The 23,214-nt window shown below is 41.9% G+C and overlaps 1 protein-coding gene across 1 annotated transcript; it reads right to left on the bottom strand.

Annotated features, from left to right (window-relative positions):
• Positions 1-691: 691 nt before the first annotated feature.
• Positions 692-5,282, bottom strand: LOC102299079. Its single transcript, XM_042217212.1, has 3 exons — positions 5,129-5,282; positions 4,891-4,926; positions 692-1,137 (listed from the first exon to the last, which is right to left on the bottom strand). The coding sequence occupies exons 1-3, from the start codon at positions 5,280-5,282 to the stop codon at positions 806-808; spliced, it is 522 nt and encodes a 173-aa protein (XP_042073146.1). The 3' UTR covers positions 692-805.
• Positions 5,283-23,214: the final 17,932 nt, after the last annotated feature.

The raw sequence follows: 23,214 nt of genomic DNA, 5'->3' as shown, positions 1-23,214 counted from the left end.
ATCACCAACAAAGGCCTTTGTATTAAAGGAGGAGGTATTCATTTTGTATGGAGAAATAAATTTCAGTAAATGTGTTCAAAACGTTTTACCTGTGTCATTCTATTTTATTTATTTATCCATATCTTAATTCATGGACATCCACTTTAGTTTAGTTTTTACTGACATCTGGTGAGAATTTCATATCAACAACACCTTTAGAAACATCTTTACTTAGAAAACATGTTCAATTACTTATTTTACCTGCTGCATCGATATCTTGAACTTGCTTTGTAGTCCAGGAGCCTGGCTTCACCAGACTGATCACCTGTGTACCCAACCCCGTCTTAAATAAAGACCTAAGACTGAACATTTTATATGTCATTCACGTGTTGATGCAGTGTGATGTGTTTTTCTTTCTGAGTGTCTGACCTGAAAACTAATTTCTTTTTTGACAGTTTGGGTTTTGCCAGAGTTTATATATTTCCACAACCTTCTATATAACACACTCTGGGTATGCATGTAAATAGAACCTTAGCCACCATTGTATATACTGTATTATCTATTTATTTTGTATTTCTTGACTTTATATTCTGGTATACTCTTTGTATTCTTTTGCTAACGGTACCTGAGCTGTAGTAATGCACAAATCCCCCCCCCCCCCCCCCCCCCGCCCCAATATGGGAAAAATAAAATCTTATCATATCTTGTTTTAGTTTGAGTTTTGCTTTTTTTTTTTAAATATGGAAAGGTTCCAGAAATGTCTTAAAACCTTTTTCATAAGTATCATTTTTGTTATTTGGTCCATGTTTCCACTCATTCTACAGCACTAACCTCTGATATAGAGCTTCACTTGTTTCTTCAGGAGGACTTTTCCCCTTCTGTTGTAGACGGTGCAGGTGTAGGTGTCTGTGTCCCAGTCTGTGGGGTGTTTCAGGGTCAGACTGAGGTCTCCAGTTTTCAGCAGGTCTTCATTCATCTTCGTTCGGTCTCTGTAAACCTGATTCTGCACTTCAGGCTGGTCAGAGCCGTCCTGATAAATGTGGACCTTCCTGTCTTTTCTGTCTGTCCACGTCACTGTGACATCATCGGGCAGCTTAACTTTGGTTATTAAGGGCAGCAGGACAGACTCGACCCCTGAATCTGCCCCCACTTCAGGAACTGAAAGGAATCGGCAACAAAGCACAACATTAACTGTACAGACAGCATTACTTCAAGTCATCCATCCATTCTCTTCCACTCATACAAATCAAGGTCCGGGGGGCTGATGGTGGACTCAAACTAAGGACCTTCTTGCTGTGAGACAACAGTGCAGGTGCTGCCAATTCAATTCAGGTTCATTTAAGGTCAAACCAGCATTCACGTCAAAATGCTTTACATCAGGGGTCCCCAATCCCAGTCCGCGAGGGCCGGTGTCCCTGCAGGTTTTAGCTCTCACCCTGGGTCAACACACCTGAATCACATGATTAGTTCATTATTAGGCCTCTGGAGAACTTCAAGACATGTTAAGCAGGTAATTTATTAATTTAAATCAGCTGTGATGGATCAAGGACACATCTAAAACCTGCAGGGACACCGGCCCTCGTGGACTGGGATTGGGAACCCCTGCTTTACATTATGAGGTAAAGATCCTCCAGCAGGGGTGTCCAACTCCAGGCCTCCTGCAGGTTTTAGATATCACCCTGGGTCAGTAAACCTGAATCAAATGATTTGTTCACTACCAGGTGAATCAGCTGTGTTGGATCAAGGATACATCTAAAACCTGCAGGACACCGGCCCTCGAGGGCTGGAGTTGCCCACCCCTGCTCTGTGAAGGGAGATAAAACACAGTGCATCATGGGAAGTCCCCCAGCAGCCTCAGCCTAAAGCAACTAAGGGAGGGTCAGGGTTACCTAATCCAACTTTGATTATATCTGTTATCAAAATTGATTTATTATTTTTTTATTTAACACTAAAACTACAGAGGGTTTAAAACTACAGCCCGCTTTTAATTTATTATTAATCAGGGCCTGGTTCACTGGTCTACAAAAATCTTTTTTGTTTTCTCTTTACTTTTGTCATGGGTGCTGGCGCAGACATGTGCAGGCACTGATGAGTGAGTAACTGTGAGAGAGTTTTATTTACAGTGGGGAACAAAATGCATACAAAGGCAGAGCATGACAAGAACTTAAAATAAGAAAAACCTAAACTGGGAAAAGCTGCAAAAATAATACAAAAGGAACAAAATGCCTGGGACTCGAAACATGAAACATACAAATCTGAGACGGTGAAACACAAACTGTAAAGACAAGTGAGGAGAAACATGGAACCTGGAATGTGGAGAAATTCAACAGGAGACACACAGAAGAACCAAACAAGAAACAGAGGAAGACACAGGCAGGACAACGAGAGGAAGGGGGACAGGTGGGAACATCGATGGGACAAATCAGACATAACGAGGCAAAGGAAGCGAAGCAGAATACTCCGCACACAGGAAAGGGACTATCGAAATAGAAAGGAAACAGGAGACTGGCATGGAGACATGGACTTGACAAGGAGACACAAAGGATGAACAAACACAGAGACTAAACACACACTGGGCTAAACACTAAGAGAGCGAGAGCTAAGATAACTGAGAACTAAAGAAAACCAACCCACTCCATGCAAGCCCACCTGGGTTGGCTGGAAGACTGTTTACTTAGCCTGATAGGGCGAAGGACACAGTCTCAGCTGAACTCTGGACACACACACACACACATATACACTGATATGCACACACTCATCCCCCCTCCCTCTCCAAACGCCTTCGATGCTTATTCCCTTCCGATGCTGACGGTGGATCAAGGAGACCAGCGCACAGGCTGCAGGCCCGGATGTGCTGTCTAAATCGGCTGTCTCTCACCCTTTACTCACCCCTGTTGCTTGTCATGTGTTTCTTTGGTGTATTAAGAGTTTTTCTTTGTGCAGAGATGTTTTTTCTGTTCTCAAACTGATCTCCCTGTTGGAGCTCAGTCTGGGAGGAGTTATTTTTTTCTCCTTATCTTTCCTCATGTGGTGCATTTTCCATTGTTATACCTCTCTGACCTGTCTTCCCCATGTGATGTTTTGTGTAATGTATGTATGGTCGGAAGGTAAGATGGCGCCGCCATTGCGTGCAATAGGTCGGCAGCCTTATGAAATTTCCCCTTGTGGGACTAATAAAGGTATATCAAATTTCAAATTAAGTATGTTTGTATTTGAATTACGTGTCAGTCTTTATCTTTTCATTGTCTTACTTCAGATTCCAGTAAAACACATCCTATCCACAATGTACAAAGATAAAAACTCAAAGGGAATCTCGTTGTTAAAAATACTATTCCACAAATTCAGATTGGGATTTCTTTGGTAGTTACCTGTATATCTAACTAAAGAAGTTCAACAGGCTAGTAGTGAAATGTCTACATGCATAGTTTAAATTTATGTTCTTTATTGTTAAAATTTCCACAACAATGCACACAGAGTTGGTCTGTAGCTGCTGTGTGAGGTGCTGATACCTTTGCCTGGTGGCTGAGCATTTCCCCCTCTGTTGTTGCTTACAGTGTTTAAGGTGCTACAATATCAATGACAGGGTCCTGGGGGCTACAAAGAACCCTCTCCAATATAAACCATGTTGGTTCTAACTCTATTAAAAACTCTCCACTGCTGGAGTTGATGGCTTAAAGCAGAGCATGAGGATGTTGACAGATGATAACATCCTTATTATCTGAGAGATGCAGGGAAATGCTTCAGACGCTGCCTGTTTGCTCAGACCACGTGTTTGTTCCTGCAGACGAGCGGACCGTGGAATAAAATCCACAGTGAACAAAGTGAGGCAGCAGTTTGCTGATTTCTGCCTTCTGTTAAATTGTGGGACTCCAACACGTTAGTCTGTGGCCCAGCTCATAATTAAGGCTTTCATAATTATCAGCCTAGTAGTTTGTCGGCTTTCTCGCTGATAAAGACTTTTGGCAGGAGTATTCAAGTTTTAGTTGACTTCACCCAAGCAGCGCACAAATAGCTCTGCTACACTCCACATCAGCTGGGTGGAGCAAGACACCAGCTATTCAGCCCCATCTGACAGTAAACTGAAAGCAATGAATTTAAAATACATTTTAAATTATTTTAAAGGCTGAGTTTAAAAAATAAATAAATAAACAGTTTTCTTGATTACTGTAAAGATGTCTGTTGACATTTCTATATTAGATAAAGCCTAATGTTTAATAATATGGGTATACAGATGATTCATTGTAACACTATATTTATCCTGTTTTTAGATAAAACACACATTTTTTTCACAGCTTTAGGTACTGATTATAAAAATTATTAGCAGGATTGGACCCAAACAGCAAGACTTGGAAGCAGGAGTGGAGTTTTAGCTTCATAGCTGGATTTACAGAATAACAACGTAACTAAGAAGCCACTGGGAACTTAACTGGTAAACATCAAACAGCTTAAATCTAAAAGGTGAATGAGCTTTTGGAACGACACAGACAAGGTAACATTTGCAGAATCATTGGCTTTGTTTAAAACTGTTCTTAAAATACAATTATATATATCACAAACATATATTTATTCATGTGATTCTATTACATGTGAGGTTTTATTTCCTGCTAATCATTTTTCTTTGGTGTGTGTTTGTGTATTTAATATCTGGCTTTCTGTTGGACCCTGTGAGTCTGGAGCTTTAGCGTCTCTGTTATAAAACTGTGTAAACTCTGTTCATTTAGTTAAACTTCGTATGCAGACAGCATGTGGAAACAGATCCTGGTGTTAATTATCAGCTTCATCTATCTCAGTGGAGCTGACACCTGCAGAGCAGACTGTGTTGTAGTGGACAGCTCCCAGGTGGGAATGAAAGAAACTGTTAACTGGGCTAGAAGGACATGCAGGTGAAACACACACAGACACACAACATACCTTTCTTCAGTAAAGAGATAGAGGGTAGGGAGTTTTCTTTGTATCCACACTAAGTGTGTGTGTTCTTATGACTCACCTGATTTTTGGAGGTGGGCTCTTTGAGAGCGAGCACAACGATTGAAGATCACTGCACAGTGAGCTGTCGTGTTGTGCCACACTGGAGGTGGATTAGTCATCATCCAAGTCGTGAGAGCTGCATGGTGTGTTGGCAGTCAGAATAAAGTTACTGGTTGGTTACGTCTGGACGTTGGGTGTTTTTGATGAAGGTCCGATCTACGGTCAGGGGACACAAAGTTCTTGTTTCCGGTTAGCTTGTCCCTCTCAAATAACAGAAGACTCGAAGGCTCTTTACCGTCCGACGGTTCAGTGGATCCTTTCGTGACAATATTCATTGTGAGTGATGGACCTGGTGGGAAACAAAACTCGGTGCGACTTCTTAATAGGCTCAGTATGTGCCGCTGACAAGAGTCTTATTGAGATCGGCTTGAAGCTGTTCAATAGATCGTTTGTCTCTTGGCTGTTTAGGGTTAAGTTTTCTGCTGGTGAAGCTGCGTCAGGGAAGTCGTGGAGAGGCAGTCATTAGAAAGTCTATATCGAGGGAGTAGACAGGAGCGGAGGGAGAACTTCTGCTCAGAGCTCTTCTCTGATGGAGAACTTCGGGAATGACAGCCGCCCGGTCTCATTTGGTCTCATTCAAATCGTATACAGACTACTGCTGAGTAACGAACAAGTCATGTGAGCGCTCGTGGCAGGAACAAAGCAGACCCGCTGTTAGTTGTTCGGCTCCTGCTGCCGCATCGCATCGACTCCAGTTGCATGTCACATCAGGTCAAGCTCACAATCCAACATTTAAAGGAGGCGGCTGATATGCTCAACCAGTGGCTGAGCAGGGTTAGGGCTGAAGGGTCGGGAGTTAGCTACAAGGTGAACTGGGTGCTTGTCCCTGCATCCGGATCTCGTCGCCATCTTTTCTGTCTACTCTCTGGCAGACCTATGATAAATCAAGCGGTCAACATGCCTCCATTAAGAGATACTTGTGCAGAGATCAAACACCAAGTCCCCGATCAGGCAGGCATCGAGGTATACGGACGCAGTGCCTGAAGTGTTCTCCGTGAGGCTGGCCGCATAACTATATGCAACTGACGTTACTGTTGTTGTGGGTCTCGATGCGTGGGAAGGTTCTGGGTGGCTTTAAAGCACCAACAATTCTAGAGAGCATCTTGTACAAGGGTGCTGTGCGGACCTTCAAAGAGTTACTCGACGAGAAAGAGCGTGTGGACAGCGAAGAGCAGAGAGATAGCTGAGGTGCCGCATAGGGCGACGAGGTATGGAGCATTCCGAACGCGTGCTCGCAAGGGACTGACTCTGGTAAAATTAGAGATGTGTCCACGGTGATGGGACGCTGCGTGGAGGCTGAAATTCCCATGATGTCTTAAAGCCCCATTGCGGACGCGATGCAAAGAATGACCTAACCCAGGTAGCCGCCAGAATCAGTGGGAGCGACTAAACCGATGGGCAATTCCACACTTGTCCTCAGACGTTGTCGGGTGTTTCCTGTACTCGATATTTAAGAATCGGGGAATATTTCAGAGTGCTGATGAAACAGAACGACGCTCTGCAACAATTATTGACGCTGGAGTATTCCCTTTCCTGTCTTGTCGTTCTCGGCCCTGACCACACAGCCTCTCTGAGCTGTGCTTCACTTCTTGTCCCCGCATGTACGTTGCTTCTCGCTAGTGAAAGCGCTCGCTGCTGTAGCTTTCGCTAGTCGTGTTTGCTCTTGTTTTACAAGGAGAGCTACAAAGAACTATTGCGAATCAGTGTACTTACAAACACACTGGGCCAGTGGGCCTCTGTCTGAGATCATCTAAGATCGACACCGTGGAACAGGGCTCATGTTTCGGACAATAAAGTCCGTGGCATCAGTTATTTATAGGCTTAGCAGCTCCAGCTGATACTGGGAAATGTGTGAACAAACCAATCGCAAATGCACTTCGGATCAAAGTGATTTGGGAATGATACTCACGTGCAGCTTTCAAAACTGGTGCATTATGATATTCTTATATCAAATTGTACGAATTGATCTGGGCTCAAAGTAACTAACACGACGACTATTGGATTTGATAGGTACCGCACCGGATCGAACCGTATTTCGATGACACGGAGTATTCTCGTGCTGGCTTATTTTGGAAAGGGGTAGGGCATCATTTATTGAATGGTCTTGTCTTTGAGAGGTGTCACATAGAGCGGATGGCGCGTTTGTAAAAGCAGACGCCAACTAGTGTGAGAGGGAGCACAATTGTATGTGTCGTAAGAAGCAGAGTAGGTGATTTCCCGGCCTGAACATTTATGGTTTTTAGATCAAGAACTGCCAAAGAATTTATTCTGTATTTGAATGACAACTGAAAAGTATGCGAGGTTCAGAACTAAAAGCTTTTAAGGGAGAAATGATAGTCGCTGCTGTTGGCACGCGACGTGGTAACGATGGGCTTGCAGTAACCATATACAGCGAACTGTGATTTCCGTCTTTGACGTTATCAGACCTCCGAGAGACCGTGTTACTCCTTTGCTAGGCTGAGGGGTTAGGTGTCGGGCTGAGGATGATAGTCTAGTTACAGCCTCTCCGCTGCGGAGTAGACGGGATGGGCAGGTGTAGCTGGGTTGTGGTTGGTCCGGGATGTCCTGATTGTATCCGAGTCTGGCTGTGGGGTGTAGGTTAGGGGGGATCAAGAGGACTAGGAGGTGTGCATGCACAGCAGGTGTTTCAGCCAGGAGAGATCCTCTTCGCATCTATATTTTCGACTCCGTTTCGTTCGGTCGCGCTGACGCTCCGAGGTTTTTCTTGTTAAACCTTGGTGGGCGCTGTATTTAATAATTGTCTTGCATGGTGGGTGCTGGGGTCAGGAGCGTTCTGCTGATAGGCACGGCTGGCTCCATTGTTACCGTTGCTTGATAGTGTGCTGTGGTCGCCAATTTCCACTAGCTTCCTCGGATGCGCATATTTAACTAGTATGACTGTCTCATGGGGGAGTTGAGGGTATGAGGATGGACCGGTGGAGTGCGGTATTCTATGTGCCCAGGTGGAAAGTGGTGGAGGGGGTGCGTGGTGAGTCGAGGGGCTAGGCAATGCAGACAGCGGAGGACTGCACCAGACTCTAGGATAACAAGGGATGCAGTAATGTAGTCCCATTCGGCGTAGCGGCTAGGGCACCCGAAGAACCAGTCGTCTTGCTGACGGGTTCACGCTTGAGGGGGACTGAGTGGACAAAAGAAAGAGTTCGTGGACACACAAATGAGAGGCTTAGGATTGAGGACAATGTTTGGTAGTTTGCCGTCTAGTACAGGGCTGATCCGGCCTCTGGAAGTGTCCTACGTGCTTCTAGCTATGGAAGCTCTACGTAGCGCAGTGTGTTGAGGAGTGAGAACACAGCTGCGACGTGCAGCTGTGAAGGAGGAGTAGATACTGAGCATGCCAGCAGAAAAGGTGGGAAGACGGTGACAGGAAGAAGGCAGTGACAGGACTGTTTGGGAGGCTGCTGTTAGTGTGAGGAGGTAACAAGGGAAACTTAGCTTGAATCTCCTGAGGGAACGACCCAGATTTTGACTGAGTTGAAGCAGGGACAGCGAAGGGGGAGAGCAGTGGGTCACTGAGTGTGTATTTCGCTATGGCGTTCACACATGTGCACAGGGCTAAGGGGTCTCAAGGGTTGTGCAAATGAGGTGGGTAAATGGCGACGAGCTGAGGAAGTTATGGGCATCAACGATTGTGGAAGTAAAGTTGTATAGAAGCTTCTTATGGTAAGAAGAGGCACGCCAAGAAATACCACCCATCATAAGACGCGTACCGCAGTCACTACAAGGCCTAAAAACCTTCGGCCGAGGTTACTGCAGGCAGAGAGATTTGTACATAAGGTATGAAGAGTCAGAAGATAAAACTGAAGTAACTATGTGCAGGAAAAACATGTAGTGCCAATAGCTATGATTTGAGTGCGTCTGGGTGGATCGAGGTGGGTATATGGGACTAGATTCATCCTGACTGTGGGCTGTTGGATGCACACATGTTTACACGAGCTGAGATGGTCTGCAGTTGTTCAAATCCTTTTGTATTGTTGTTATATCGTCTTGCATGGTAAATTTGCATCATAGTTCGTAGCGGTATAAGTTCCGTATGATGTTTAGTATGCCTGTCCTCACTGTGGCCTGTGCTGACGTCTCTCTCTTATATATCAGAAACAGTTTCTTGTATATATGTCCCTGAAGTCTAGGAGGCCAATAAGAACTGACAGGCCTGTGAGACAGCTGATGAGTTGTGAAAAAGAGTACCATGTTATCAAGCTTATAGAAATCAACAGGTTTATTCAGTATTGGCTGATTCAAGTCAGTGTCTATGAGGTATGACTGTGTGACATGGTTAGGCTTCTAGTACTCACGGCGTGTCTAGCAGTCTACAGGGGGGGATTCAAATTGAAGGGAAAGCATGAGTTAGTGCGAAGTGTAGACAAAACTGCTTGTTGGCTATCAACTTTCGTACAGTGCATGGTCAACCAATGTATTTGCGGTAGTTCAGAGATGTCTATGCGATGAAAGTGCGTTCGCTGTTCAACATTCCTGTTATTATGTGAATTAGGAGTCATGGGCGAGGATCTGAACGTTCCTAGTTCTCCATCATCGAATGTATCTTTAACCGTGCTGATAATGTGGGATTGTTATTTTTATTGAAAGCCTTTCTCTCACGAACAGGCAGGTTCTGTATCCGTTCTTCGATTGTACTGCCGTCAATTGAACATGATTACCGGCCTCGAGGTGCCTGCAGTAAGCGGCGGAGGTAGACGATGGGAGCTGTTGACCGGATGTATGAACCAATATACATCCACGCGAAACGGCTATCGAAGAGCCTACACTAGCGGGTGGAGAGCAGCGGTCATTACTTCAATAACGATTAGACATGTATTGGAATTGATAAGTCTGCGTTCCGCAAGTATCGTCCTGCCTGGATCAACGACTGCGAAGTTTACGAGTCAGCATAAGAGAAGCGTTTCAAATAGCATCTAATTGGCAATACGTGGCAGCAGACACAGTTCAGTAGGTAGAGTCATGAGCTGGAGCGTGGCTGGCAGGCATTTTGTAACAGTGCGGCGAAGCGAACTGAAGGCGTCGCCACTCCCCTACACGGCTGTGTAATGCCCAGCCTCATCTTGTGATGTGTTCCCCGCTGTCAAAGAGCAGAGCCTTTGGTTTGTAGGGATCGTTGAGTGAACATGGTGACTGTTGGCTTACCAGGACATGTTAGAATGGAACATGTGGTCGACATGCAGCGAATTTGCTGATGGAGTAGTATGCCGAGTAAGTAACATAGAGCGACACGGCTCATGGCCACAGCGCCGACATGTGCTGTTGCTCAGCATGTAGAACATGTGTCCATGTAGCAGAGCGAAGCCCCAACAGCAGCCGCCTGACCCTTTGCTGCATGTCCACTCCTCAGTCTGTCTCCCTGTTTTCCTGTCTCTGTCTCACTGCTCTATCAAGACCAAACATCTTTAAGCTGACAACAGTCGCCTGTTTATGCTGATTTAAGATCAAACCTAGAAAGTTTCACACAGGTTTTCTGAGTCCTGTAGATACAGAGCAGAATGAACTTTAGACACATGGGTGAGAAAAATCATGACGAGCGATGAAATTACACACAGATGCTGATTTTTAGAGACTTTAAATTTTGAAAGTTGTTAAGAGAGATTATTAATATACTCGGCAGTAAAGCCACTGCTGCAGAGGATTTATTCATGTTTAGCTGTTTTAATTCAGAGAACCAGATCTGGCACAATAACCACCATCTGCCTCACTTAACTGATTCATATTTGAGACAGAGTCACAGCAAAGAGAGTTTGATGGCAGAATTATTCATACTTGAATTATAAAGGTTACAGTACAAATCAGATCATTACTTTAATATCTTTGTATCATCAGTGAGTGACACATTATTTTCACTGGTTGTAGAGTCTTATTTCTATTTAATGCATGTCTAAAATATTTTCTCCCTCTTTGAGACATTTACTTTGTGATCTGGTAAATGCTCCTTCAGCTTCATGCTGCTGCTGATCAATCAGCTCTGCCTTTCTAACTCACTGAGGACCTCCACTGGTCTGGAGGACGTAATTATTATATTTTCACTCTTGCTCATCTTTGATGAATCTTTACTTTCAGGTGTTTAATAAGATGATTATTACTCTGCACGTTTTCAGTATGAGCTTTGTTCTAGTAAAGTCTGCGTATTACCAGCAGGGCTCTAGAGTGCGACCAATTTGGTCGCAAATGCGACCAAATTTTTCAGTGGTGCGACTAAAAAAAATATTTGGTTGCACCTGTGCGACCAACTGTTCGGGTAGCAAAAAAAAAAAAAAAATCTGCAACCTTCCCTGTGGTCAACAACAGACACACATTTTGCCCCTATCGTGGACTAAATCAATATTATATTGGAATAATATGAATCTATATATAGATCTGATATTAGGTATAACGATAGTTATATTTTGTTAGCATTATAATTATATAGGTTTCTTGATATATTATTATTATGATTATATATTTTTTTATCATTTTTAGACTAGCGCTACGATTCTGAGCTGAGTGACGCGTTTTGTCTCTCTCCAACCGCGCAAAATTCCGCCGAGTGCAGGCGAGCAAACTGGAGCCGTCTTTGCACGATCTGGGTGATCAATGGTTCGTCAAATGAATTGGCTCTTCTGACTTTATTGCCTGTTTTGCTGTCCACGACAATAAAAGATCACCAAACCTATTCCTTGCACGGCAGCTTCTCTCTCTGCTCCTCTGGATTCACTTCAGGCACAGTTTTTTCTGTCAGAAGATCTGTTTTCTCTGTTTTTTCATTTCTGTCGGTTTGGGTCGCTTTATTACCGCTCGGCGTGGGCAGGAGTGGTTTTTCTGAATTCAGGAGAATGAAGAGAATGGATATAATAGGACGATGAAATGATATTATGAATATTAAATTATATAAATTAAGATGCCCTCTTGGGAGGTACAAGAAAGCTTAGATTGTCTAGCTGTCATACGTCGGAAAGAAAGTTTAATGCATTCTTAAATTATCGCAAAATTAACACCGCAACCCTATGTGGGCCAGAATTATTGTTATCATAAGGTCGGAATGGTCCTGCTAAGTGTAGTAATACAAAGCCCAGACCTGACGTGAACAGATTACGTCCCTTCTATCGTTGTTAATTTCTGTAGTGATTCTTATGATTCATATCGAAGAAATTTTTAACTTTCAAGCCAGCACTACGCTAAAACAAAGCGGTTCATAGGTGTGTTGTGCTGTTCACGTTACTGTGGGAGGGATCACTAGGAAAGATAAGCACTTTTAAAAGAAACTAATTGATCAACGGCGTTTTTGTGTTAAGCTTAAGGCGCTAGACGTTCTGCATGCGTGAAATTCACTCGTAGCCAGTGCATAGCCTTGTCTGACCACGGTCGGGCCGTTATGTCTTCCGTCGATCTAATCGATCACATGGCTTTTGAATGGCTGGAAAACAAAGCAAGACCAGGTTATCCAAAAAACCCACTTTGTATATGCTATCAATAATGCGACTGCCAGTGTGTCTCTCCCGACCGGAAGCCTTTAGAATGTGTGGCGACAGTAGCCAGTGCACACAGGTGGTATGTCCAGAGGAGCCGAGAATGATGCGTTCGTAAGTTTACTAGAATAAAGCCATTTTCTGCAGAACTACAGAATCATAGATCAGGCGAAAGTAGCATTTAAGGACATCAGATTTGTTAGTAAGCTGCGTAAGATGATATTAGGAGATGAGATAGTTGTCTTATGAGTTATGTCGCCCCTGTGCACCAAAGAGAGTAGTGGGCACTCGATAGTAAGAAGACGTGGGACTGCGGTGTTAGCCGATGCGGTTAAGTAAATTGAGTGGCCTACTTTCGTCAGGTGCCTGGTAGACGGGCCGCAACCTCCCTAATTTTCAAGTTACGGCGGTGCGGGGTGGCAGGCAGAGGATATAGTCCATGTCAAGATAGTTGATGCTAATGGAGGCGTCCCCCCCCAAAAGAAAGTGCACATGTAAAACTGCGGTGTTAAGCGATGCGGTTAATAAATTTGAGTGCGCCTAACTTTTGTGCCGGTACGCCTAAATTTTTAAAGTTAGGCGTGCCGGTGCGCCCATGTCAAAAGGTTAGTCTAGAGCCCTGACCAGGATCCCTGTTTAACTGCTGGAGGCTCAGAGTGTAAATGGTAATGATGGAAAATCTTCCATCACTGTAACCTTCACCAGGTGCCGAGTGGAGATATTCGTGTAGGTTTTAAAGAGATGTTTCTCAGCACAGTTAGCGTTCATTAGCTTCTTCTTAGCATAACTCTCTTTTCTGGATTAATGTGCATGTCGTAACTGTCACACTGAAGAAAGAGAAGCTCTCTTATTTTCATGCACAGAAGAACAACTGGTGCTTTGGAGATGTTTTAGAGGGGGCGGACCCACCAGAGATATATAATGACTGAAAGTATCACATAGTTAACTGCAGAAGTCTTAACATTTGGAAATCAAGCTGAAGACAGCTGAGATGACTAATGCTTCTTCTGTTTTATGTTTCATAGTCCTGCTGAAACATGTTGTAGTTATTCTGACGGAGCTATGACTGTTTTTTGCATCTAGTTAAATATATAATAAATAACATCAAACTTCCTGACACTGTAAAATGCATTGAATAGATGGATGGTTTGATTTGATCCCACAGTCACCTGACCTGTATCCACAGCACTGACCTCTGACCTTCAGCGTCACTTGTTTCTCCATCAGAATCCTCTTCCACCTGCTGTAGACGGTGCAGGTGTAGGTGTGGTTGTCTTCATCTGTGGGGTATTTCAGGGTCAGACTGAGGTCTCCAGTTTTCAGCAGGTTACTTTTCATCGTCGTTCGGTCTCTGTAAACCTGGTCCTGTTTGTGAGGCTGGTCAGAGCCGTTCTCATACACGTGGACCTTCCTGTGGTAGTAATCATGCTTCCACTCCACTTTCGCATCTTTGGGCAGGTGAACTGCGGCTTTGAAAAGCAGCAGGACCGACTCCACCCCTGAGTCCACCTCCACCTGAGGGACTGAGAGAGAGAGAGAGAGAGAGAGACTGCATAAGAGGAGCAGAATGAGGAGGAAGGTAGTTCATCTTTGTGTTGTAGGTTTTGAGATTTATGGTGGGAAAAAAACCCTTTTTATTACAGTAAACATGATGTTCCACTTAATCGCATTCAATTATAATGAAGACATTTTTTTGCTTTTCTGAGGGAACTTCACATTTAGGCCCTGTTCAATCTGATCTCTGCAGGCTACCACCATGTTTAAAGTTTACTGAATCCAGAAGTTGAGTTATATAAGGGAGACTGAGAGCCGTGTAATCCATTATTGTATCTTGTAGTTTCTATAAAATGACCACAGAAGGGCGACAGATCCTGGCTGAGTTCTTCTTTGAGTTTCTCCTGCATGCTGTTGGGTTACTCACCCTCTTTTTTCATTTTAATCTCCTCTCTGTCCTCCTGTGTTTACCTGCTCCTCTCTCAGGTGCTCCACCTGCATCGAGCTGTGTGTCTTCCCTCAGTTTAGTCTTAGTACAGTGCTGCAGTATTTGTCCCTTTCCAGAATCCACACAACACAAGTAAATTCCAAACATAGTTTTGAAATGTGGATTTCATTAATTAAAGATCAAAGCTATCCAAAGCTATCTGGCCATGGATCAAAAATCCTGAATGAACTGTGATGAAATACATTTCACTGCCACAAGCTGCTCTGATTACTGACAGACCTGCTGAATCAAGGATTCACTTAAATAGAAGCTGTCAGACAAAGTGAATCTCAAACAGCAGCACATCATGACACGATCTAAAGAAACAGCCGAGAAACAAAGTCAGTGATGTCTGTCAGTGTAGAAATGCTTACAGAGACATTTCTAAGGCTTTGGGACTCCTGTAAAGTCACAGTGAGGACCATCATCATCCACACATGGAGAAAACTCAGAAACAGATTAGTTCAAGAGCACATCAACGACTCATCCAGGAGGTCACAGAAGAACCCAGAACATCTAAAGATGAGATAAAAGCTGAACTTTATGGAAGGTTTGAGTCCCGTTACATCAAGCTAACAGCATTTCATAAAGAGAACAGCAACAGTCAGACATGGTGGTGTGATGGTTGAGGTTGCTTTGATTCAGGATGACTTCCTGTAACTGATGAACCATGACCTCTGCCTTCCAACAAAACATCCTGAAGGAGAACATCAGGACATCAGTTCATGCCCTGAAGCTTAAGAGCACTCAGGCAGCAGGACAATGATCTGAAACATGCCAGTAAGTCGACCTCTGAATGGCTAAAAAACAAACAAAATGAAGTTTTTGGAATATTTGATAAAATGGCCTAAAACACACAAGATTTAATAAAAAGCTGCATTTTCTATTTCCTCAGGTTGTCTTTCTCTAATAGTAAAATTAGTTTGATGGTCTGAGACATTTAATTGTGACAAATATGGGAAAAATATGAAATCAGGAAGGAGCTAATAGTTTTTCACAGCACAGTATGAACTCCAACATTTTACTGTTGGTTCACACCTATAAATATCTGGGAATCTTAATTGATGACTCGCTTACCTTCAAACCACATGTAGAGAATCTTGTGAAAAACCTGAAGTTAAAACTGAGATTTTATTTTCAAAATAAGTTGTGTTTCTCTTTTAATACAAAGAAGCGGCTTGTTGCTGCAACATTCTTGCCTGTGCTGGATTATGGTGATATTCTATATATGAATGCTTCTGCTCAATGTCTTCGAATGGTTGATTCTGTGTATCGTGCTTCTCTGAGGTTCATCACTAACCGTAAATTTCAGACTCACCACTGTGAGTTATACTCTCAGGTAGGATGGCCTGCTTTGGTAAGTCAGAGGAACTCTCATTTATACAGTTTTATATATAAGGCAATACTTGGGTTGCTGCCTTCCTATATATGTTCCCTGCTTGCAATGAAACATGCTGGTTGTTATTGTCTTTGTCTGCAAGGTTACTTGTTGGTTCCTGTTCCATTTGCCCGAACTGAATTTGGTAAAAGCGCTTTTGTCCATTTAGCACCCTTGACTTGGAAAAAACTGCAGAACGACTGAAAAATGACAGAATTAATTTCATTAAGTGCTTTTAAACCTAAACTAAGAATCCTTGAGGCAAAGTCCATAACATGCAACTGTTTCAATTAGACTGATTGTTATTTTAACTGAATTTTTTTATTTATTTTTTTAACTTTATTGAATTTTACTGAATTTTATTTTATTTTATTTTTTCATTTATTGTTGCATGCGTGTTGTTGCTGCCTGTGTTTAATTGCGTAATTTCTGTAACTGTGAGACACCTGCTGCTGCCTATCTGGGCCAGGTCTCCCTTGAAAAAGAGGTTTTTATTCATCTCTGGACTTATGCATTTGAAGCTCATTCTGTATCTTACAGGAGTTATAAGAGAACAGGGACATTTTTGTGTTTTCTTGTTTCTGAGTGTTGAACCAAACTGGGTTCTAAAGCCCTGTTGGATTTCTGCTTTGATAGATTCACAACAGTCAAAGAGTCAAAAGTAAATTTAGTTTTAAAACTGTGGTTTGCATTTTTAAAGGTGGAAAGTGTTAGATTTGTATTGTTGATTGTCATTTATGCTTAGAAATATCTACTCATATATGCTTAGAGTTTTATAATTAGTTGTAGATTGGTAGAGGTTTGATCCTTAATAGTCTGCAAACTTTGTGTGCATTCCAGAGTGCTCTGGCATTCACACAACTTAAGGTCAGGAGAGAGGTTATATCTTCTCTTACTGATTTATGGTATAGGAGGACACCTACTCTGTATCTGGTTAAGTATAAGAGCCTTTTGTTTAGATGGACCGCTAGACTCCTGGCACCAGCTTTGGGGAGTCTTCACAGGTTCACATCTACCACACACACACACAATACACACACACACACACACACACTTACACACACAGGTCACACACCCCCCCCCCCACACACACACACACACACACTTACACAACGCACAGGCAAGGTACTCTTTGTTTGTATGTGGACGTCATATGTTAATGAACCGATGTATATTCATGTGACCTCAATAAAAGGAGTGCTGTGGGGAACCTGGCTGAGAGTCTGACGGAGGTCAAGTGGGTGGAACGACACTTGGCTCTGGGCAGGCCTCCCTCATGCATGAGTAGCCCAACGAACTTTGCCTACTTGGTGTTCAATGCTTTCGTGGTGTAGTTAAATTGTCTCGTTCCAGCGGTGGGTAGTGGTAGGTGGTGCTAGACAGACCCAACAGAAAGTTCTAAACATTTGTTTCAGACAGTAAATCAAGTGTGTAGCTGACTCGTTTCCTCTCAGTTCTACATCACTGACCTCCGACATAAAGCTGCACTCTTTCCTTCATCAGGACTCTTCCCCTCCTGCTGTAGACGGTGCAGGTGTAGGTGTCTGCATCTTCTTCTGTGGGGTGATTCAGGGTCAGACTGAGGTCTCCAGGTTCCAGTAAGTTTCTCTTCATCTTCGTTCGGTCTCTGTAGACCTGGTGCTGTTCTTCAGGCTGATCAGAGTTATCCTCAAACACGTGGACCTTCCTGTTTTTTCTGTCCGTCCACTCCACTCTGATGTCTTCAGGCAGGTGAAGTGTGGTTTTACAGGGCAGCTGGACAGACTCCACCCCTGAATTCACCTCCACCTTTGGGACTGAGAGGACAACAAAGCAACAAAGCTCATTTTCTCTGACTGAAATATTTAACGTCAAAGTAGTGTCATGCTACTCAGAGTTAAGAAGTCAGTGAAAACAAAAATTGAAATAAAATAGAAATAAACATTTGAGGATAAATGATACGATAACTTTATTGTCCTCTCAGGGAAATTTGTTGTGGACTCAAGTACTGACACAGAAGCTGCCTACACAGAGTAAATACACAACAGAAAAACAAGAAATGATTTTAAAAAATGACTTTAATAATACAATTCTTGAATCACTATAAACGACAGAGTGATACTAATATTAAAATGAAGTGTGTAAGTGTTATTTATTATCGGTTAATAGAAAACAGAAGAGCCTGTGTCTGTTACACTCTTTCAGCTGTTTTTGTTCACGTAAGATCAGGTTGTTATTATCAGTCAAGTTTATCTGATATATGAAAAAGTCATTTAAAGGTTGTTTCCTGTGTGTTGTGAAAGCTGATTGAGACTCTTGTCTGTGTGGGTATCATATGGTAAGTGTGACTTCTGAGCTTACAAGCAAAAGGCCTAAAATGTAAAAACATTAAATTACTTTATTATTTTCAGTTTTGCTCAGTATAACAAACACACACAGTGTTATTAAATACAGCAGCAATGATGTTCCTGTATTTGAATGTATTGGAAAGTAACGCATTACATTAAATTACATTTGGCAGTGATGAGCAGCCAGGCTGCAGCCTCTGTTTATACCTGCTCATGTTTCTACAGTAGAATCACCATGACGACCACTTTTTGTGCTGCTTTTCATCTTTGATTTTGGTTTTGTGTTCATACCTAAACCAGACCGAAGTCCCCCTGGATACCTGTCACTGCAGCTGAGAGAGGGTAAAAGGACTGGACGCTTGTGTTTAGAGAGACACAGAGTGCTAAAACAGAGTTTATCTTTGAATGTCTTTGACGAAAGTAAATCATCTTTAACTTTGAAGACATCATCTGAAGAGTCGCTCTGGGGAGTCCTGTTAGATTATAATATTATTTTATGCCATGTTATACCCCTAACTAAAGATTGTGAATTATTATGTAGTTTTAGTTTGCATTATTCTCCTGAAGTAGAAGAAGCTGATAACTATTGCATTTGTTAAACTGATTTGCATTACATTAAACTGCTGATTTATTGTGAATGAATGATATTGTTTTATTATACTGCTGAGTTATAAGAAATACTGTTTGCAGAAAGTCATCGCCTTATTTGTCTGATTAGAAGAGAACAGAGCATGCTGGAGTTTTCTGCCCCATCTCAGCAGGGACAGAAGCGGGGAGGGTTGTATAAAGAAAGAATGACAGTGTTGGTGCAGAGCGGTCGATCGCCCCCTATGAATTGTAGAGTCTATGTAGGAAACGAGACAAGAGTGCTAGGACGGGTTCTCTGCTGCCCCTCTCCAGGCGAGGAGCCATGAGGTGCGAAGATGAACAATCAGGTGTGAGCCGAATGGGTTGTAGCTTAGCGCTGTGGTGAGCAGTGAAAAGACCAGTGTGAATGTTGTAAGGCCGCTTTATGATAAGTGGGTAGGCAGCCGTAGAGGCTTCTATAAGAGTCTTGATCACGATGCTGCAGTACCGCATTTGAGAGATGCTTGAGGCTGTGATGCATACCAGTGATGGACATGTTGTGACTGATTAAAATCATCGTGAGCTCAACGTACGGGCGGGTTACAGTGTTGTATTAGGTGGGGGATGTGGTGTTCTACTTAGTCTCCATGCCGCCAAGCATGTTTTTTTGAATCCATGAACAGTACAATAAGTTACGAAATACAGCGCAGCACCTTAGCCAGATGGAGGCATCCAGACTGCAACACTGGCGTGACGCGACTGGAGAGCGAGGAGGATTTGGAAGTATGAGAGTAAGTTCATAATTTCAGAAATGCCTGGATGGTGCTCTACAACGTAGCCTATCGTCGCTCAGTCCATAAGATAAGACTGAATTAGTTAAACAGGTAGTTGAATTGGATTTTTCATGCTGACATTTATTCAAAGATTAAGTCAAATTCTAAAAGTATGGATGTTGAATAACTCTTAAATTTATACATAATGAAACCTGAACGATGTATTATCAGTGTTGGATTATTTCTATGAATGACTATTGATCTTTTATCTTATAGTTATAACTGAAAATATATTAGCTGCCTAGTAGTACATTCTTGTACGGTATGTTTTTTCCTTATACCCCTTCTCTGCCTCTGATCTATATTTAGAGATAAGAATATCATTGTTGAGTTATTACAGTATTCGAAATGATTCTCAGTATCTGATTGCTTATATCTTATATATATTAATAATATCATGTGGGGGTGCAGAGAGGCAGCTTTATGTTGTGGTATATTGTAGAGGTTGTAGTTTAAGAGATTTCTATCAATATTTAAGAAAGAGAATTTTTGTTTCTTGGGTGAGAAGTATAAACCCTTTTGTGGGGGTTTTTTTGTCTAATATATTAGTATTCTTCTCTTTTAGTGTTGTTTTTTTTTATTTTTTATATTGTTGTTTGTAGTTGTTTTCATTTGTGGTGTAATACTTTAGAATGTTTATAAATTATTTATTTATTTTTTATATTGATTATTTTTATTAAACTCTGTCTATCTTGTTTCTGTATATTTTTATTTATCTAGGTTATTTATTTTTGTATATATGTATTTATTTAACCAGTCTGCCACTTTGGTACATAGATGTAATTATGGTCTTGTTTGAAGTTTCCTGGATTCTTAAAGTATATACGCAATTGTAGAGGAGCATTTGGTAACTGGTAGATGGCCCGCAGCCGCTATATTGTTGTTCTCTGTGAGTGGTTATGTAAGGCAAGTATTGGTGCATAGATGTAACTTAATCATTTCTTAACAGTGGGAGTGGTGGTTGTGTAACTGCATAATCATCAGTGTGGTAAGTGTCAAACTCGTCTATTATTCTTCATAAGCAGCGAGTGCTGAGAGGCAGCTGGTAGATTCGGATTCTTGTAGTGGTTAAACTGGTTTACAAGTGGATTTTGTAATAAAGCGATGGCGAGGTCTTTTGTGATTGTGATCAGCAGGGTGAATTTTGTTCGGGTGAGGCATTTTACTCGGACTCTTAATAGTTTAATACTCCTGGGAATAGGATGTTTTAAGGTTACTTGAGTTTGTGATGGTACGTCTGAGTTTACAATGGTCAAATCTAGTTCTTGGGATAACATGAATCTCTTTGATTCCACACTCGACACACACACTAGAAATAATGAATAGAATAATATAGATAAATAAATAAATATAATAAATAAATATAATAAATAAATAAATAAATCCTTTCCATAATGTATAAAGATAAAAACTCTAAGTTTTTATCCAAGTCTTTAAATTCTCCTTGTTAAAAATATTATTCCATGATCTCAGATTGGGATTTATTTGGTAGTTACCTGTATAACGAATTAATCTAATTAATCTAATAATTAATATCTAATTAAAGAAGTTCAACAGGCTACTAGTAAAGTGTCTACATGTATCATTTTGATTTGTTGCTGACTTGCCTTTTATGTGCTTTTTACTGCACTGAAAATGAGAAAAAAGCAAATGTCCACAAACAAACTCTGAAAGACCTTCAGAAACACGTCTGGCTCCTTGGAAGGAAAATGCACAGAAAGAAGGTGAAGCTCAAGACTTTTGCACAGTACTGTATGCCTAAATGGGATGAGCCTCTGTCATGTGATTGGTTTTAATATTTTTATCACTGAGACATTAAAAATGTACCTAATAAAATGACCATAGAGAGTAACAACAAAAAAAACATACCAACAAAGTATTAAAACACCCAAACTGGCTTGAATATTTAGAGCCTGCAGTGGAGCGGCTCATGGTAACTGGGTGCACACAGAGTTGGTCTGTAGCTGCTGTGTGAGGTGCTGATACCTTTGCCTGGTGGCTGAGCATTTCCCCCTCTGTTGTTGCTTTGCTAGCCTTGCAGTGCTTAAGGTGCTACAGTATCTGTGCCAGGGTTCAGGGGGCTACAAAGAACCCCCTTCAATATGAACCACATTAGTTTGTGCTTCTAACTGTATCACAAACTCTCCACTGCTGGAGTTGATGGCTTAAAGCAGAGCATGAGGATGTTGACAGATGATAACATCCTTATTATCTGAGAGATGCAGGGAAATGCTTCAGACGCTGCCTGTTTGCTCAGACCACGTGTTTGTTCCTGCAGACGAGCAGACCGTGGAATAAAATCCACAGTGAACAAAGTGAGGCAGCAGTTTGCTGATTTCTGCCTTCTGTTAAATTGTGGGACTCCAACACGTTAGTCTGTGGCCCAGCTCATAATTAAGGCTTTCATAATTATCAGCCTAGTAGTTTGTAGCTTTCTCGCTGATAAAGACTTTTGGAGTTTATTCTTATTTGAGTTTCCTTCACCCAAGCAGCGCAGAAATGGCTCTGCTACACTCCACATCAGATTGGGTGGAGCAAGACACCAGTTAGTCATCCATCCAGCAGCAAACTAAAAGCAATGAACTTAAAATGAATTTTAAAAAGGTTAAATTTAATAAATAAATAAACAGTTTTCTTGATTAACTTAGAGATGTCTGACATTTCTATATTAGATAAAGCCTAATGTTTAATAATATGGGTATACAGATGATTCATTGTGACACAATATTTATCCTGTTTTTAGATAAAACACACATTTTTTTCACAGCTTTAGGTACTGATTATAAAAATTATTAGCAGGATTGGACCCAAACAGCAAGACTTGGAAGCAGGAGTGGAGTTTTAGCTTCATAGCTGGATTTACAGAATAACAACGTAACTAGGAAGCCACTGGGAACTTAACTGGTAAACATCAAACAGCTTAAATCTAAAAGGTGAGAGATGACAAAGAACAGTGGGAGACACAGACAATATAAATACCAAGTGAATCGATGAAGAGAGGACACGCCTGGAAAACATAGCTGGAAATAATCTAAATGACGAGACAGGCAAAACAAAACTGAACACGACGCACACAAGAAGAGTGACTATCACAATAAAACAGGAAACAGACGGACCTGACACAGGAAGACATGAGAAACAAGCACAGATGAGACTGACTACACAGAAGGAAGACAGAGAGGAGACAGAGAAAAGATTAAGGAGACAAGAATGAAGACAGACAGCGAGAGAAGGAGACACAATGAGAGAAAAAGGGCGAGGGAGAAAGACACTGGACACGAAAAGGAACTTTTCCCAGACATATTTTTGACCTGGGGGCAGAACTGATTGTGAAAGGAAAGGGAAAATGCTTATGAACTTGCAAATTAAAAACATGATGCATTTAAAGTAACCCTTTTCCATTTGTATTTAAGAAGAGAATTTGTTCTAGTGTGCGATGGCCGAACCTGTTCCTTTTCGTGGAGATAATTTCTCCTGCATTAAGGAAAATCCCTTCACATGGCACAGAAGAGGCTGGAGTGCAGAGAAACTGGTAGAGATGCAGTTATACAGTCTACCTGGGCCCCACAAACTATCAGCTAAAGAGAATAAATAAATTCAATTGCTGCACATTTGGCAGACTAACATTTTCAGATTAATTAAACAATAAAAT

The sequence above is a fragment of the Haplochromis burtoni genome, unplaced genomic scaffold (genome assembly GCF_018398535.1).
Source record: "Haplochromis burtoni strain Fernald_Lab_line unplaced genomic scaffold, NCSU_Asbu1 Contig_1692, whole genome shotgun sequence".
Classification (NCBI taxonomy): Eukaryota; Metazoa; Chordata; class Actinopteri; order Cichliformes; family Cichlidae; genus Haplochromis; species Haplochromis burtoni.
Note: the sequence above shows the minus strand (reverse complement) of the source record. Positions and strands in the feature narration are given on the sequence as shown.

What these genes read in the sequence shown, in the direction of transcription:
- LOC102299079 (XM_042217212.1), bottom strand. Translation starts at nt 5,282, where the DNA reads ATGAATATTGTCACGAAAGGATCCACTGAACCGTCGGACGGTAAAGAG. An exon ending in AAAACACCCAACGTCCAGAC is followed by an intron (nt 4,927 to 5,128) that starts GTAACCAACCAG and finishes GTGGATACAAAG; the next exon opens with AAAACTCCCTACCCTCTATC. An exon ending in TATCTCTTTACTGAAGAAAG is followed by an intron (nt 1,138 to 4,890) that starts GTATGTTGTGTG and finishes GATTCCTTTCAG; the next exon opens with TTCCTGAAGTGGGGGCAGAT.